At 39.7% G+C, this 18,284-nt stretch overlaps 1 protein-coding gene across 2 annotated transcripts in view; it reads right to left on the bottom strand.

Moving 5' to 3' along the window:
- The window catches only part of LOC116984163 (ankyrin repeat domain-containing protein 26-like), a 132,883-nt gene that overhangs the window by 82,345 nt on the left and 32,254 nt on the right, over positions 1-18,284 (bottom strand). For both annotated transcript variants that reach the window (XM_033038303.1, XM_033038302.1), the window contains 4 exons: positions 8,025-8,085; positions 7,672-7,922; positions 5,556-5,700; positions 2,681-2,751 (listed from right to left, as the gene is read on the bottom strand). In XM_033038303.1, the coding sequence (XP_032894194.1) occupies positions 2,681-2,751; positions 5,556-5,700; positions 7,672-7,922; positions 8,025-8,085 (528 nt within the window). The remainder of the gene's footprint in view (positions 1-2,680; positions 2,752-5,555; positions 5,701-7,671; positions 7,923-8,024; positions 8,086-18,284) is intronic.

Below are 18,284 nucleotides of genomic sequence, written 5' to 3'. Positions count from 1 at the left end.
ACTGGTGCACAGAGGGATCTTGGGGTCTAGGTCCATAACTCCCTGAAAGTGGCAACACAAGTAGATAGAGTGGTAAAGGCATATGATGTGCTTGCTTTTACAGGCCAAGGCATTGAATATAAGAGTCAGGAGGTCATAATGCAGTTTTATAGGATTTTGGTTGGGCCGTATTTGGAGTATTGCATGCAGTTCTGGTCACCCCATTACAGGAAGGACATGGAGGCTTTGTAAAGGGTGCAAAGCTTTACCAGAATGTTGGTAAGATTAGGGCGTACTAGCTACAGGGACAGGGTGGACAGACTTTGATTGTTTTCTCTGGAACATCAGAGTTTGCAAGGAGACTTGATAGACCAATAGAAAATTATGTGAGGCATAAATAAGGACAGTGAGAACCTTTTTCCAGGATAGAAAAAACCAAATATTAGAGGGCATAACTTTAAAGTGAGGAGCAAAGTTTAAAGGAGATGTGTGGGCCAAGTTTTTTTTACACAGGGAGAGTTGAGTGCCTGGGACATGCTGCCAGTGGTGGTTGTTGAAGCAGCTACTATTGTAGCATTTAAGGGACTTTTGGATAGGCATTTGGATATGCAGGGAATGGAGGGATATGGATCATGTGCATCCAAATAAGATTTGGTCTTAGACACAAAATGCTGGAGTAACTTAGCAGGACAGGCAGCATCTCTGGAGAGAATGGGTTTACTTTTCAGGTCGAGACCCTTCTTCAGAACTGAACTGAACTCCAGCATTTTGTGTCTATCTTCGATTTAAACCAGCATCTGCAGTTCTTTCCTCCACACTAAGATTTGGTCTTGTTAGGCAGACATTGTGGGCCAAAGGGCCTGTTCTTGTGCTATGTTGTTCTATGTTCTATATCGCCATTATCTTTGCAAACTGTCAAAGCTGGATTTGCAATGTTTTATTTCGATGAATAGAAACATTAAAAGCACAGTTAGTTTTTTTAATTAAAAAAGTTAATCTAACAATCTTTCCTTTCTTTCCTGCAATCCTCCTTTGAATGAATAGGCTAGCATCTACGAGCAGATTCCTTGGCATAAAGAGGATCTCAGTAACTTGCTGCGCTGGCACTAGACTTCAGGGGAAATCCAATAGAAGAGTGAAGCTTGGAAATGACGTAGAGCTTCCTCAGTAAGATCACAACTAGCATGCTTGTGCACGAGACGCAAATCAACTCACCAGCATTGTGCAAGCAACAACCTCTGCAAGGAGAGTGGGTTAGGGGTGGGGGACGAGGAGGAGGAAGGGAAATACAGTGAATTCTGGATCAAATGTCTGGTGCGATAACAAAAATAATCAATTTGTTTTACCTCGATAACTTAAAAAAAAATTACCATTGAGCAAATTTAGGTCAATCCCTTCAAATTTGTTAATTTCTTCAATATGAGCAACAGATTTCATTTTTATTAAGGCTCTAGTCTAGAACCTGGAACTTTTAATTCTGTCACAAGCCCTTTGCAGGCAAGGCTTTTCTCCCCTCTTGCTGTCTCTCACCAAATGTTGTCTCTCCCTGAATGGTGGAGCAGGTTGACATGCTGACTGGTTTACTACAATTTTCTGATTCGATTGTTTTTATCCATCTGTGTGTTCCTCTAATGTCCTCGTGATTCATTTAATGCAGATCTCGCGTTGCCTGTGTGGAGTTTGTGCAATTTCACTGTGACCATGTGAGTTTCCTCCATGTACTACAGTTTCTCCCTGTATCCCAAAGTTGTGCAGGTTGGTAGGTTACTTGACCACTGTAAATTGCTCATGGTGTTTAGGTGAATGGTAGGATCTGAGGGGAGCTCCTGAGGAATAAAATGGGATCAGCATATAGGGATGTTTGACAGTTGCCGTGGATTTGGTGTGCCAAATAGCCCGTTTTTGCATTGTATAATTCTATGACACATATTTGAAATTATGATCACACCATAATTTTACAAAATATTCATTTTAGATAAGCTAAATTAGATACTTTCCATCAAGTAAAGTTTAGAAGAGTGTCTTCGACCTTCAAACTCGCAGCATGGTCGACACGTGGTCCTAGGAGGTCCTGTAAGGTTGCTGGAACTCTCCTTCATGCTTGAGGGAAGTTCCCGAATACTCGTGGTCTCAGCCAGGTCGCGGAACATTTTTCAGCATGTTGGAAAATTTTCCGCGAGTAAAATTTGGTCGGCATGGGACTTTTTAACTCGTAGTGCAGTGGAGTGGGGTCGTTATTTAGTTACAGGCAGTCGAGGGCAGCTGTAGGCAATCTCCTTCGCTGACCGGGCATTTTGATTGGCTCATTGGAGTTTTCAGGACCAAGGTAGACCTACCGGTAGGTAAAATGCCCGCTAAACTTTATTATACTTCTTAAAAGTGTCACCACTCCTTCTCCCCCCTTCTCTCCCCCCCCCTCCGTGCTCTCTAAAGGATTTACCATTACTGTGCAGCTGTTTTACCTTCTTCTTCATCGCGGGTGTGAATCACAGACAGCTCCCCCGCTTTCCCTGGCCCCCACCTTCGCGATGTGTTTGTGTGTGTGCGTGTGTGCGGTCGGTCGATCCAGCTCGCAGTTTCAACGCGGACGATCGATCCAGCTCGAGGCTTTCCAGGCGGGTGCCTTCGAGCTTGAAAGTCGAAGACATTCTTCTAGACTCGCGGATAAGATCGCCCAAGTGGGACAGCCCTTTAAGCATACCTCTGAATCCTTAGGAGATTCTGTATTTTCTTCAGCTTCTGCCTCATCCAATCCCAGTTCCAAAAGTAGGTCTACATAAAAGGGAAATAAAAAAATATTCTATGTAGAATGATGTTACGGAATTAGTTGAAAAATGTTAGCTGCCCCTAAAATAATTTTATTTTGCTCCATAAACCATTTATTTTTTCTATGGTGGCGACACGTTTCAACATTTATAGAACGTAAAACATAGAACAGTTAGCACAGGAACAGGCCCTTTGATCCATGACATCTGAGCAAGCACAATGACAAATTAAACCAACCACATCTGCCTCCAAATAATCCATATCCCTCCATTCCCCATATGTTAATGTGCCTGTCTAAATGCCTCTTAAATGTCAATATTCACTCTGCTTCCATCACCCTTCATCCTGCCAATATTTGAATCCAATATTATTTATGCTTATTGTGCAAGCATGTTTCAAAGCAATGCCATTTTGAAAGTTATTGAATGTTTAACTTAAGTTTACGTATGAGGATGCATTCCATAGTGGAAAAAACCATCGCAACATGTGAAGATTATTGAAGCATGGCAAATTTACCAAAGGCGGGGGGCAGAAATTTGTTGTGCTGAAGGTTTTTAGACAAATGAATCTGAATTAATATAATTTCAGGCAATTTGCATGTAATTTAGAATGGGAAGCAGATGTATGTTGGAGAATGGGAAGACCAGATTAAGCAATCTGGTGTAACAATAGGGACATAATTACATCAGAAATCTTGGATATTTAGCATCAAATTTTGTGTCATGTATTTTTATTGTGTTTTCAGGAAATAAAAGGCCAAAGTATTAATTGAAACAAAAGTAGCAAAACTTATATTTTCTGATCAAAAAATAAGATACTTAAATACACAATTTTCCTCAGAAGCTTGAATAACAAGATCATGATCCAAGGCTTCCTACATATGGGCCATTCATAAGAACACTACATTCTGAAATGTTCTCCAGTTTAAATTCCATTTGGAATATTTTGGAGGACCAAGAAACCAAGAACCAAGAATGAGCTAACATCTGACTTTTTCAAGATTAAAAGGCTTTCGATGAAACAGCTACATAAATTACACAAAAAAAAATCACATACACCATTGTACTAAATTATCTAACACCACATAAATGACATTCAATGCTTTGATAGTCTTCATGTGGTTTCATAAAGAGGCATTTGAGTAAGCTGCTTACTTGACATAATGTGAGTTAAAAACAGTTAATGCAAAGTAATTTTTCTGATGAGTCCAGGGATTAAAACCATAATTTCACTGAAGCATAAACCTATTTGTTAGGCCGTTGCAGAAGATCATCATCAAATATATTGTCATATTTTGAGAGGAATATATGCATCATGATGAAACAAATGCAAACTTTGACAGTGAAAATGTAGCAACCGTGAAATACAAACACATTGGAAATAGAGACACGGATCAAACAACGGTGTATTTTAAGGCAGTGAAACAAAAATAAAAAAGAGTTACTGGAATGTGAATTCAATATTTCAGATTTAAATTATAGATGGAAAAGGACAGCTTTGTTTTAGACAAAATGTCAATAAAAAATGATTAAAAAATAATAATGCTTAACATTTGACCTCTTGGATTACTTATTAATGGATCTTGCCATTAATAACTCATTACACTGACCCAGAAGTTTAATGTGCTGATGAATGTCCTCATTACGTCATTCCAACATCCTATCAGACATTCTACACACCACCACCCCATTTCCCCCCCACCCACTTCCTCTCTCCAATGGAAAACTAACCTGCATCTCTCGCATTTCTACTTTCAGCAAAGGGTTACAAACATGAAACATCAACCATTTCTCTTTCCACAGATACTACCCGATTTGCTGAGTTTTTAAACATTTTGTTTCCGAATTTTTGCACCTGCAATTGTTTTTATTTTCATTTAGGAATTTACATGTTCAGTCTTTAGTTTTAGCTTCACGGTCAGAATTCAATAGCTTATAAAACCAGTGTGCATCGGAACCCCAAACCTCTCTGAGGAAATGATTATCATGTTGAAATTTCCGCCTCACCTCCCACAAGGACCACCTCGCATACAGTTTGATGTGCCTGGACTAAGCAAGGAAGCTGATTAGTTAGTTGATAGCAGGTAAAGAATCAGACCATTTAATTTCCACCCACCTGTTTCTAGGTGTCAAGATTCTCTATGTTTTGTGTGAGAGTTGGAGCCAAATTCATGAATTAATATGCAGAAAAATGAAGTGCAGTGATCAACACATTAATCTTATACATGCTGCATCAACTTGCATAGTTCCTTCTGTTAAACCATTGAAGTGCAGCTAATGAGACAATTTCCTGCATGACCATGAGATACATTTAGACGAGGGTTGATTTCCATTGACAAAGCTATTAATCTCACTACAATGTTGCTAAGTATCAGAGCAAATAAATTGAGTCTTGGAAATGAAAAATTAATGACCGACACAAAGCTTTAACATTAAATTATAACTACAACAACTTATATTTATCTAGCCTCTTTACAGTAGTGAAATATCATAAACCCCTTGCGTCCAGTTGACACATACATTGGCAGCTTTTAAACTTACACTGGAATCCACCTAACATCATGCACATATCCATTTCCAGCCAGAATATTAACATGAGCTATCAGCTATTTTGCACTTAATAATCTAGAATTGGTAATGCATCATAACTGTCCACATAATGTGCGAATGACTATACAACTTTTCCACCATTAAGGTTCTATTAGCAGAATAAAAGATAAAATATGGGAGAATTAGAACTCAATCAAAAAATGCTATATTTGAAATACATTTTTTCAAACTATATTTGAAAAAAACTTGAATCATGCCTACCTCTTCTGTTTTTTCTTGGCGAAGTCTTTTGCACGAGAATCGTATCTGGAGAAGGTTCACTAAAAACAGGATCTATTGCTTCAATTCTTGAAATGCTGGAACGCATTTTTAAAGACTGGGCCTCCTGTTCATCCCCGGACATGCCCTGTACAAGAAGACAAATTTAAAAAATATATTTTTTATATGACTTTACAGTACTAAATACCAGTATTTCACTTAGAATATAATTAACATTATAATCAGGTTAAATGATAAGAACAAATAGATCAGATACCAGAAAAAACACATTTGTTTTACAGATTTGGTTCTTTAAAATATTGTAATGATTTGATTTCAATAGGTCAATAAATATTTTTTGAGTCCCTAATTAAACCAGATTACTGCAGCTTTACAAATAAACTGGAAGTGATTTCAAATATACAAGACCCCTAATGTTAGATCACTCAAACACCGCAATAAACCTCAAACCCAATCATAGAAAAGCCACACTAAAATAATTGCACAAGGTTTTTTAAATACTTTTGGTCGACTAAAACAGCGTAATATACTTCCATATATTAAGATACAATTTAGTATTCTATTATCAGAGGAAAACAAATAGCTCAATCACTGCTTCTGCACAAGAATGCAAAACATTAGATTTCCATTTCCAATTAAGTACAACAATTATTATTTCTACATAATTCTGTTGGCCAAAACCCATTATATTAGATTAAGATTTATGGAATGGTCATAATTTCAGTGGTGGTAACTCAATTCAACTCATTTATTTTCTCAATAACATAGTTGTGAATTATTGGACTATTTTGTAAATTCAGTTTTCCCACAAGTGATTTGTGATATTAGATAAATAAATAGCCATGACCTGCGTGGGTTTTCTCCGATATCTTAGGTTTCCTTCCACACTCCAAAGACGTACAGGTATGTAGGTAAATTGGCTTGATGCATGTGTAAATTGTCCCTAGTGTGCGTAGGATGGTGTTAATGTGCGGGGATTGCTGCTCGGCGCGGACTTGTTGGGCCGAAGGGCCTGTTTCCATGCTGTATCTCGAAACTAAACTCTTGGAAACAGTTTTGAGGTTTTTTTTCCATTTAGAAGATTTAGAAATCTAGAAATTTAGAAGCTTTAGAAATCACCAGTTTGCTTGGAAATTTGTCAGAAGTTAAAGTCTCTTTTGTTCCTCTATTGTATATCATTATTGATGATTTATCTGTGTCAAAAATAACCACTTTCTATTCGAATTAGTTCTATAGCATTGACATCCTAGTTTCATACAGCATTTATTCTGCTCGTGAGATTTATGTCTTTAATGTCTTTGGTTTGTGCAGCAAAAGATTAACCACTCACATATTTTGCAACTACTCAGTTCAGTCTCAATATGTTATGCAATATTGCTACTTTTTTGCTTTTGAATCCCAGGCACTAACACCAGTTCCAGTCAAACTTTTCTGATAACATTCTTTTAACAGAGGGATAGCTTTCCGTTATCTTTTGTTTACTAAGCTTGAAATGTGATTCATTTATAATTTGTTTTTATTTTATTTATCGCAGCAGTATAGGTGTTGAATTAACATCTTGCTTCCAAGTCAATTGGCAATTCAGTATATCTAATCATAATTATATTATTTAAGTCTCTGCTTTTGGAAAAAAAACCTGTTTTGTTCTGTTTAATTGTGAATTATCAATCTCCAAGAATGGCTTTTAAATCATGCTTGATTTTTCCTAGACTACATATATATCCGTATTATTTTACCACCAGTGCTAAGATCAAGAGACCGTAACTTAAATGAACTCCAATTGAGTGAATTCCTCAGTATATCTTTTTTCGAAATCCTCAAGATCTCTGCTTCAAAGGTTCTTCATCAAATTTCACTCTATCATCCTCTCAATTATCCTCTTCTTCATTGGCATCTTTCATGTGCATTGACATTTGCTGTCATGCTCATAATCTAAAACACATTTCCACTTATCTCAAATTTATCTCTGTTGTAGCAGCTAATAATTACTTTGTGTTTAAGATGAGATTTTTATGTTTCATTAAGTAAATTCCCCAACTTCATTGCAATATATAAGATATAAAAATATTGCTTAAAAAAATCCAGAAATAATGATTACCTCCTTCTTGCCTTTTAATGGGATAGAGTTGACCTGTTTTTGAAAAGGAAAACTCAATGAACGACTAACAGTTTTTGGAGAATCACGTAACGAAGTCCTGGCCTGAAGTGGTGAAGTTGGCCAGCCATTCTTGTTTATTTCTTCTTCATCTTGACAATCATTTTCTAAATCTTCTACCATAATTGTATCTGAATCAGCTGGTTGCAAAATACTCGTGCGCTGTGCTTTGTCATCAACCGTCTTTTCATTCACTAAAACAGTAAATTTTTATAAGCAATGAAACAACGTGAGTAACTACACTGCTGGCAGATCAGTATTCAAATTTATTTTCACTTATTTTCTCAGTAACTTACTATTTTCCTTGTTTTGCTGTGAAGAATTTATCAACTTGGTCAAATTAAGCTTCTGTGTTGTCTGTGAATAGATCTTATTTTTATTAGTGAGCATAAACAGTTACATTATTCAACTTTTATGAACTATGCACTCATCAACATGATAGGGACAGAATCAACTCTTTTTTTTTGTTAATTCACCTTTCTGCTTCCATTTTTATATAAACATTATGCAATATTTTGCACTTTACACAATAATTAAAGTTCAAGAATGACTAATGAACCATTTTGGTGAAATCTTTTATGACTGCTGTTCCATAGCTCCAGTGACCTTGATTTGATTCTGACCTGGAGTGCTGTTTATGTGGAGTTTGCACATACACGTAGGGGTTTTCCCCAATATTTCAGTATCCCACAAACCAAAGTTGCGCAGCAGCTTAATTTAGGCTGCGGGCCAAGGAGCTTTTTCGTTCAAGTTCGTGATCCAACTCACGTAACTACATGAATTTTTAATATATTGTGTAAAAATGTTATATAAATCATACCTAAAACTCGTCAAGACCAAAACCTGCACATTTAAAAAAAAATATGAGAATAACCTCAAATTTTCCAAGTAGTAATTGTCCAATCAATGCACGTTTGACATTGAGGTCGGACGCAAATTGACCAATCCCACGCTTTATTCCATGGTCGCTAGGCAGTGAGGACCCTGGGCTCAGGCTGCCTCCTCATTACATCAAAACAATAACGTTTCCAAAGAATAAAGGTAATGCTAACCTTGCTGATCATTTTGTTTTTCAATTGATTTATCTTTATAAACTTATGATGTGAACGGTTAAATTAAAGTGATAAATAACAAATGTAGAGGGTTAGGATTAGGGTTAGTCAGTGGGTGCTGTGAGTGGTCGGTCAGGCTGTCAGTAGGCCGGTGTTGCAGTGAGCGAGCAGGCGGACTGAACGAGCCGGCGCTATGGGAGTGCTGAAGGCGGCCCAGGCAGCATGCAGGGCAGTGCTGGCCGAGGTGGATGCGCTGCGGGGCCACACGTATGGAGCCCACAGCCGGTCCCAAAGCGGCTCCAGCCGTGGGCAGCTCTGGAAGGGGGGAAGGTTAGGGTTAGGCATTTTCCTGTCAATGGAAGATGCCTTAGCCTTCCCCCAGCCTGGCACTACCCCAGTCCTACTATGGCCGTGACCCCCACTCTGCACACTGGCGGTCAGAGGGGTTCAGTAAACGGGGGAACCCCAGGAACTGCCCTCACCCATTAATTAGGCGGGTCTGCCGCAGCATCATTCAAAATACACTCACAATTATATTCATTATATTATTTTTATGTAATATAATTATACATAATTAAATATAATTGCAGTCATATATATATATATATGGTATAATATGGTTTAAATAGGCCGCAGCATGGAATTAGGCTCCAATGGTGTAATATGGGCATTGGACACTAGATGGCGCTTACTTTATCAATCTCATTTTCTAATTAGTTTAATTAATTAATGTGCAACTTTGGCACTGACGAGTTATGACATCCTTCTCAATTATATTATATTTTATCAAAATCTGTGCAACATTTTATGTAGTTGCGAGACATGGATCACAAAAGTTAAATTCTAGACACATTTTCGGTGCTCGGCCCACAGCATAATTGTCTACTGTAAATTATCTGTAGAGTTGGGCATGTGGCAAAAGAATAAAGGGGATTGGTATCATATAAGAGAGGATGTTAGAGGGATATAGGTAGAATTGATGGGACCTGCGGTTAGACCTAATGGGCCAAATGATTTCCCTTCTAATAAGCATATTTATATCTTGGCTCTAATAATAATAATAATAATGGATGGGATTTATATAGCGTCTTTCTAATACTCAAGGCGCTTTACATCGCATTATTCATTCACTCCTCAGTCACACTCGGTGGTGGTAAGCTACTTCTGTAGCCACAGCTGCCCTGGGGCAGACTGACGGAAGCGTGGCTGCCAATCTGCGCCTACGGCCCCTCCGACCACCACCAATCACTCACACACATTCACACACATTCACACACAGGCAAAGGTGGGTGAAGTGTCTTGCCCAAGGACACAACGACAGTATGCACTCCAAGCGGGATTCGAACCGGCTACCTTCCGGTTGCCAGCCGAACACTTAGCCTATTGTGCCATCTGTCGTCCTCTAGCATCCTTAAGCTATTTCAAATTATTTGCCAAACAACAAACTACTTTTTAAAGTTTAGCGAATGTTATGTAAGTCAATCCACAATTTGGTACTGGTGAAGGGATAAATGCTGACAAGGACATGCTGCCTATTTTTTAAAATAATTATTTAGGAGTTTTTAGGTCTCAGTTAAAAATGCTGCAATTGAAACTTTTATTGCTACTTCTAATATACATTGCTTTCGTGGATGCTTTTAATCATTACAATGCATATTTTCCTATTCCTTCAGTGGACCACTCTGGGTCACCTGTGAGTAATGGCAATGAATTAAAAGATCGTATGTATTGGTGGTATGGAAGCAGCAGTATGACAAAAGTTCATACAGCTTGGAACTATCTACAGTTGTACAGCTATAGGTCCTTGAGAGGAATCCTTTTACGCACAGCTAGTGATAACTGTACAGCACAATAGTCATAGAGTCATGGAGTGATACAGTGTGGAAACAGGCCCTTCGGCCCAACTGGCCCATACTAGCAACAATGTCCCAGCTACACTAGTCCCACTTGCTTGCACTTGGTCCATATCCCTCCAAACTTGTCCTATCCATGTACCTGTCTGTTTCTTAAACGATGGGATAGTCCCAGCCTCAACTGGCCTCCTCTGGCAGCTTGTTCCATACACCCACCACCCTTTGTGTGAAAAAGTTACCCCTCGGATGCCTATTAAATCTTTTCCCCTTCACCTTGAACCTCTGGTCCTCGATTCCCCTAATCTGGGCATGAGACTGTGCATCTACCCGACCTATTCCTCTCATGATTTTGTACACCGACTCAACCTCTCCCTATAGCTCACACCCTCTAGTCCTGGCAACATCCTCGTAAATCTTTTCTGAACCCTTTCAAGCTTGACAATATCTTTCCTATAACATGCTGCCCAGAACTGAATGCAATATTCTAAATGCGGTCTCACCAACGTCTTATACAACTACAACATGACCTCCCAACTTCTATACTCAATACTCAATACAGGCTAAAGTGCAAAAAGCTTTTTTGACCACTTTATCCATCTGTGACTCGACCTTCAAGGAACCATGCACTCCTTGATCCCTCTGCTCTCCAACACTACCCAGAGGCCTACCATTTACTGTGTAGGTCCTGCCCTTGTTCGACATTCCAAAATGCAACACCTCACAATTTTCAGCATTAAATTCCATCAACCATTCCTCTGCCCACCTGGCCAATTGATCCAGCTTCTACTGCAATCTTTCACAACTATCTTCACTGTCTGCAAAACCACTCACTTTTGTATCATCAGCAAACTTGTTCTTGTCATCCTTTGATGTGCAGCCAGCTATAACGATACAGCACAAGGTCCTTGAGATAATTGTCGTTATTATTAAATATTAGTAATTTTCAGAACGTATTGTGATTGGTGATTTTAATTTTATGTATGCTAATAAGGAATTAAAAAATCTAAATCTGTATAAAAGTTGTCAGTTCCAAGTAGAATTTTAGAACAGTACGTGAAATGGGACTGTGCTGCTGTCCTTGTGCACAAGTCGATAAAGTGTGTCTGGAAAATGAATGCAAGTTGTCAGATCTACTTGATTGACAATCACAGTGGGAAGAATTTTCGTCAAAGCATGATACCCAGGAACAAAATGGTCTATCTTGATTTTTATCTTATACTTATACTTATAATTTGATAGCTGGCAAAATAAAATTACTAATTTTAAGTCCTGCAGAAGCAGGAAGCAATCTTATAAGGATCTTCCTGACAAAATAATTGGGTGCGTAGAAAGATCTGTGTGGAATAAGACCCAAAGATGTTATCTTGATCAAAACACGAAAACATCTGCTCAAAATTGAGGGATAACAAAAAAAGTATAAAAAATACTTTTACTAGTAATTGTTTGGATTTGTTGAAGTACTGAGCTCAGAAATGTGAACATGGACCTTCATCAACTGTAACTAGGTTCAAATATATATATATATATATATATATATATAACGTTTTTGTTCTGATCTGTAACAAATGTGATGTTTGGTATCTAGTAAATCTTACTAATAATTTATCCCTTAACTTATAAAGAAGACTCCTCCTCTCTATGTACCTGATTGAACCACGATTTTTTTTCTGTCCAGCTGTTCTCACTCTTGTCCAGATATCTATAAGCGATGTATACCATATAATAATAGTGCTACATAAGGTATAAAAGTAGTGCATAAATCACATCAGCCCATTAAATTAAATGACTTTACACATGTCCAAAGCAAAACACTTAAAAAAACCCCAAAGATGTGAATTAAAACAGGAAGTGCTGGAGATACTCAGCAAGTGAGGTAACACCAGTGGAGAGTTATTGTTTCTTCCACCTTGAGATTTCCTAACCTGCCGGGACCCTTCCCTCTGGCACCTAACCATCTCTTGGCCTCTTTATTCATCACAATTTGCTAGCATGTTACTGCCTCATTTTTTTCCACTCCACCTACACACTAGCATTTTCCACCTCTGTTTACCAAGACCATCTTAGCATCATCACCAAACATGTTGTTAAAGCCGTACTACTGTTGTTTGACAAACTAATTTATATCCTGCAGAGGCTGAATGCTAGTCCAATTCCAATTACTTGTACGCTACTTTCGACTATGACCACTCCAGTGAACATCAAACATTATTATAGTTGCTTACCTCCTTCCCTCTGGAGATCTAGGCCTCACAACCTCTAACCACATAATATCCAACCACTCATAACCTACTTTACATCTTCAAAGTCCACAAGCAAGACTGCTCTGGTCACATCATCATTTAAACCTTTTCTTATCCCTTAGAACTTATTGTATCTAAACTTGATTCTATTCTTCTTTCCTCCCACCCATATCCATGACACCGCTGGCAACTTTCACCACAATTTCCAGTTTAAAGGTCCTAAACAACCTATTTTCAATCTGTAGTTGTTATCTAATCCATCTACATTGCTATTGCACATCAAAATGATCAGAAGGGCCTTTGCCACTTTCTAAAGGCCACTGACTTTACTCCGGCCAATAATTTGCATGCCTGCTACCAGCCTCCCAAAGCAGACACCCTATTCTGAGCTCTGTCAAATCACGAAATAGACAGTTCTCATTAAAAAACGTTATGCTCAAATCAGTGAAGAAGCATTTGGCACAGAACTTTAAGGCCATCCATTATGAACACTGAGAGCCTGTGAAACCATAAAAGGAGACCTCCTCAAGAATCAGCTACCAATCTGCCTCGTCAGCCATCATCTGTAGAAGAGTTTGCTGTTTTCGCATTAGCCTCGTTAATTATTTCAGATCCCACAATACTGGCTCAGCACTTCAACTTCCCCTCCCACTCCGAATCCGACCTCTCTGTCATGGGTCTCCTCCATGGCCAGAGCGAGCAACACCGGAAATTGGAGGAACAGCTCCTCATATTCCGCTTGGGGAGTCTGCATTCTGGGGGCATGAACATTGAATTCTCCCAATGTTGTTAGTCCTTGCTGTCTCCTCCCCTTCCTCAGCCCTCCTGCTGTCTCCTCCCATCCCCCAGCCTTCGGGCTCCTCCTCCTTCTCCCCGCCCCCCCCACACCCCCGATCAGTCTGAAGAAGGGTTTTGGCCCGAAACGTTGCCTTTTTCCTTCGCTCCATAGATGCTGCTGCACCCGCTGAGTTTCTCCAGCTTTTTTGTGTACCTTCGATTTTCCAGCATCTGCAGTTCCTTCTTAAACACTGGTCAAACATCCTTGATCACAAGGGACTGGTTAAGCAGAGGACAACTTCCCAGAACAGCAACACAACCAGTATTCCTCCATCTGAAGATGAATACATCTGAAGAAGGGTCTCGACCTGAAACGTTACCCATTCCTTCTCTCCAGAGATGCTGCCTGTCCCGCTGAGTTACTCCAGTATTATGTGTCTATCTTCCTCCATCACTACCTTCCTTTGCTTGGGTGAACCTATTTACATACTAAACCATTCCTGCTGTTTGACCTGTGATATACTTACAACATTGTAATGTTTCTTGTTAACACTTCATGCTTATTGCACAGGGAGTAGACAAAGTTAATTGACGGCATATTAATAGTCTTGTAAATAAAGCTCTCATTCCCAACAATGAATGCATCATTACAGGTTTTGTTGTTTTTTTCAATCCTTGAACCAGTAGTAACCATATTCAACGGTGAATGATCTTTTAAAAAAAATAATTCACAATTTCAATTTCAAAGCAAGAGTGTGCACAACCTGGATTATTTAACCTCTTTATATTTCAGGTTTGCAGGACTCATGACAAATGGCCTTACAGGAAACATTCTTTAAACTTCAGAAGCATAATTTTCCAAGCTGAACCTGCTACACATCTCAAGTTTATAATTGATTATCTTTGCTCTGTTCATACAGTGCCCTCCATAATGTTTGGGACAAAGACCCGTCATTTATTTATTTGCCTCTGTACCCCACAATTTGAGATTTGTAATGGAAAAAAAAAATCACATGTTGAAAGTGCATATTGTCAGATTTTAATAAAGGTGATTTTTATACATTTTGGTTTCACCATGTAGAAATCACAGCAGTGTTTATACATAGTCCCCCATTTCAAGGCATTTTGGGAGACAGCAATGTCATGAAAATGACAGTATTATTGTTTAGTATTTTGTTGCATATCCTTTGCATGCAATGACTGCTTGAAGTCTACGAATCATGGAGATCACCAGTTGCTGGGTGTCTTCTCTAGTGATGCTCTACCAGGCCTGTATTGCAGCCATCTTTAGCTTATGCTTGTTTTGGGGGCTAGTACCCTTCAGTTTTCTCTTCAGTATATAAAAGGCAAGCTCAATTGGGTTCAGTGTTTAAGAGGAACTGCAGATGCTGGAAAATCGAAAGTAGACAAAAGTGCTGGAGAAACTCAGCGGGTGCAGCAGCATCTATGGAGTGAAGGAAACAGGCAACATTACGGGCCGAAACCCTTCTTCAGACTGATGGAGGGTTTGAAGAAGTCTGTCAGTCTGAAGAAGGGTTTCGGCCCGAACGTTGCCTATTTCCTTCGCTCCATAGATGCTGCTGCACCCGCTGAGTTTCTCCAGCACTTTTGTCTACCTTCAATGGGGTTCAGATCGGGTGATTGACTTGGCCACTCAAGAATTGACCAATTTTTAGCTTTGAAAAACTCTTTGGTGCTTCAGCAGTATGTTTGGGATCATTGTCTTGCTGTAGAATGAGCTACCGGCCAATGAGTTTTGAGGCATTTGTTTGAACCTGAGCAGATAGGATGTGTCTATACACTTCAGAATTCATTATGCTACTACCATCAGCAGTTGTATCATCAATGAAGATAAGTGAGCCAGTACCTTCAGCAGCCATACATGTCCAGGCCATAACACCCCCACCACGTTTAACAGATGATGTGGTATGCTTGGATCTTGGGCAGTTCCTTCTCTCCTCCATACTTTGCTCTTGCCATCACTCTGATATGTTAATCTTCGTCTCATCTGTCCACAAGACCCTTTTCCAGAACTGTTGTTGCTCTTTTAAGTACGTTGTGGCAAACTGTAACCTGGCCATCCTATTTTTGCAGCTAACCAGTGGTTTGCATCTTGCAGTGTAGCCTCTGTATTTCTGTTCATGAAGTCTTCTGCGGACAGTGGTCATTGACAAATCCACACCTGACTCCTGAAGAGTGTTTCTGATCTGTCGGACAGGTGTTTGGGCAATTTTCTTTATTATAGAGCGAATTCTTCTGTCATCAGCTATAGAGGTCTTTCTTGGCCTGCCAGACTCGATGCAATTAGTAAGCTCACCAGTGCTCTCCTTCTTCTTAATGATGTTCCAAACAGTTGATTTTGGTAAGCCTGAGGTTTGGCTGATGTCTCTAACAGTTGTGTTTGTGTTTCTCAGTCTCATAATGGCTTCTTTGACTTTCATTGGAACAACTTTTGTTCCTCATGTTGATATACAGCAATAAAAGTTTCCAAAGGTGATGGAAAGACTGGAGGAAAGACTAGGTGTTGAGAGCTCTCTTATACCTGCAATAAGGAGGCATTTAAACACACCTGCGCATATACAAACGCTTGTGGGCGGCACGACTCACGTCGCAGCGGCCTCTGCAGTCCGTCTGTCTTTTTGTTGTTTTTTGTCTCGTTTGAATGTAGTTTTTATTTTATTTTTTGTGTATGTGTGTGGGTATGTGTGTGGGGGGCAGAGGGCGGGGGGCGGGGGGTGGGGGAAACTTTAAAAATCTATCCCCTGCACGCAGAACCCGACCTTTTCTCTGTCGGGTCTCCGTTGTCGTTGGGGCCTAGCACCGTGGAGCGGCCTCCAGCAGGAACGACCTGGGGCTCCAGTCGCGGAGCCTGCGGACCTACTCACCATCTGGCCGAGTTCGGAGCGGGAGGAACGGTGGTGGCGCGCTGCTGCGACCCGACCCCGGGGATTCAGAGGCTTACCACAGGTCTGGTAGACAGTAACACCGGGAGCCCGCGGTCCCTGCTGGGAGACCGCTTTTCGGGGCTTCCGCAACGGCGACTTCACCCACCCGAGTTGCGGGGTTGAAGAGTATCTGGAGCAGGGCCTTACATCATCGCCCCGCGTGGCTTGGAATGGCTGTGGGACTTTGCTAGCGCCCGCCGGGGGCTCCAACAACAAGACCTTGCATCACCCAGCGCGGCGTTAATGGCCGCGGGGGGCTTTGACTTTGACTCTGACATCGGGAGGGGAATGGGAAGTGCAGGGGAGAGATAAGTCTTTGCCTTCCATCACAGCGAGGAAGAGATGCGCTGTGATGGATGTTTGTATAAATTGTGTTGTGTCTTGGTTCTTTCTTGTGTGTATGACTGCAGAAACAACATTTCGTTTGAACCTCAATGGGGTTCAAATGACAAATAAATTGTATTGTATTGTATTGTATTGTATTGTGAAGCCATGTGTCCCAAACATTATGGTGCCCTGAAATGGGGGGGCTATGTATAAACACAGCTATAATTTCTACATGGTGAAACCAAAATGTATAAAAATACCCTTTAATATAATCTGACAATGTGTACTTTAACCACATGTGATTTTTTTCTGTTACAAATCTCAAATAGTGGAGTACAGAGGCAAATAAATAAATGATGGGTCTTTGTCCCAAACATTATGGAGTGCAGTGTATGCCTTCTCTTTTGCTTTTATGCTATCTATGACTTCCTTTGTCAGCTACAGTGACTCATTCCGAATTACTCCCAGAAACTCCTGCCATTGATGCTTCCCCATCATTCCTACTATTGTTCCCTCACAATCAACTTAGCCATCTCCTCTCTCATGTATCTGTAGTTACCTTTACTCAACGATAATACTGATACATCTAACTTCAGCTTCTCCCTCTCAAACTGCAGGTTGGAATCTATCATGTAATGATCACTGCCTCCTACGGGTCCTTTCACCTTAAGCTCCCAAAATCAAGTTTGGTTTATATTAACTTCACATAACAGATATAGCTCAGGTGTTACTGTAGAAGTACTCATGAACGTTATTATAGTTACACCACACACATATATATATATATATGGAATACATACAATTTAGGTGTAGGGGCATGGCACTTGAGTCATCGATTCACTTCCTCGATTCAATAAGAGCATTGTTGATGTAATTACAACCTAACTCCACATTCCAGTGTCAACCTTCCACTAACCCTTTGCCTCGCAAATATCCATCTGAAGCTTTCTTAACAATATTCAAAGACTCCTCCAACCTTTTTGACATGATGAGTTCCAGTGACTCAGAGAAAACAAAATTGCCTCGCCTCAGACTTAAAAGGCAAGCTCCTCTTTTAAAAAGAGCGACCCCACTTTCAAAATTCTCCCAAAAATGAAAATTCAACTCCACATGTATCCTGTCAAGGCGCCCGCCCCTCTTTTCTACTGCCCATAATATCATTGAATTTGAATGTCCTTGTAAAAGTGCTTTATTTATGCCAATTTCTTCTTTTAACTTTAACAACATGGATTCATAGTTTATAACCTAAAATACAGACTCAGAATGTGATTTTCCTGTTATCAAAACGGTGGCAAGATGGTCAAGGTGGCATACAGGAAAATAATTCTAATATATAGATGACTACAACGACAAAATTTCCAA

Source organism: Amblyraja radiata, chromosome 19, assembly GCF_010909765.2.
Source record: "Amblyraja radiata isolate CabotCenter1 chromosome 19, sAmbRad1.1.pri, whole genome shotgun sequence".
In the NCBI taxonomy this organism is placed as follows: domain Eukaryota; kingdom Metazoa; phylum Chordata; class Chondrichthyes; order Rajiformes; family Rajidae; genus Amblyraja; species Amblyraja radiata.
Note: the sequence above shows the minus strand (reverse complement) of the source record. Positions and strands in the feature narration are given on the sequence as shown.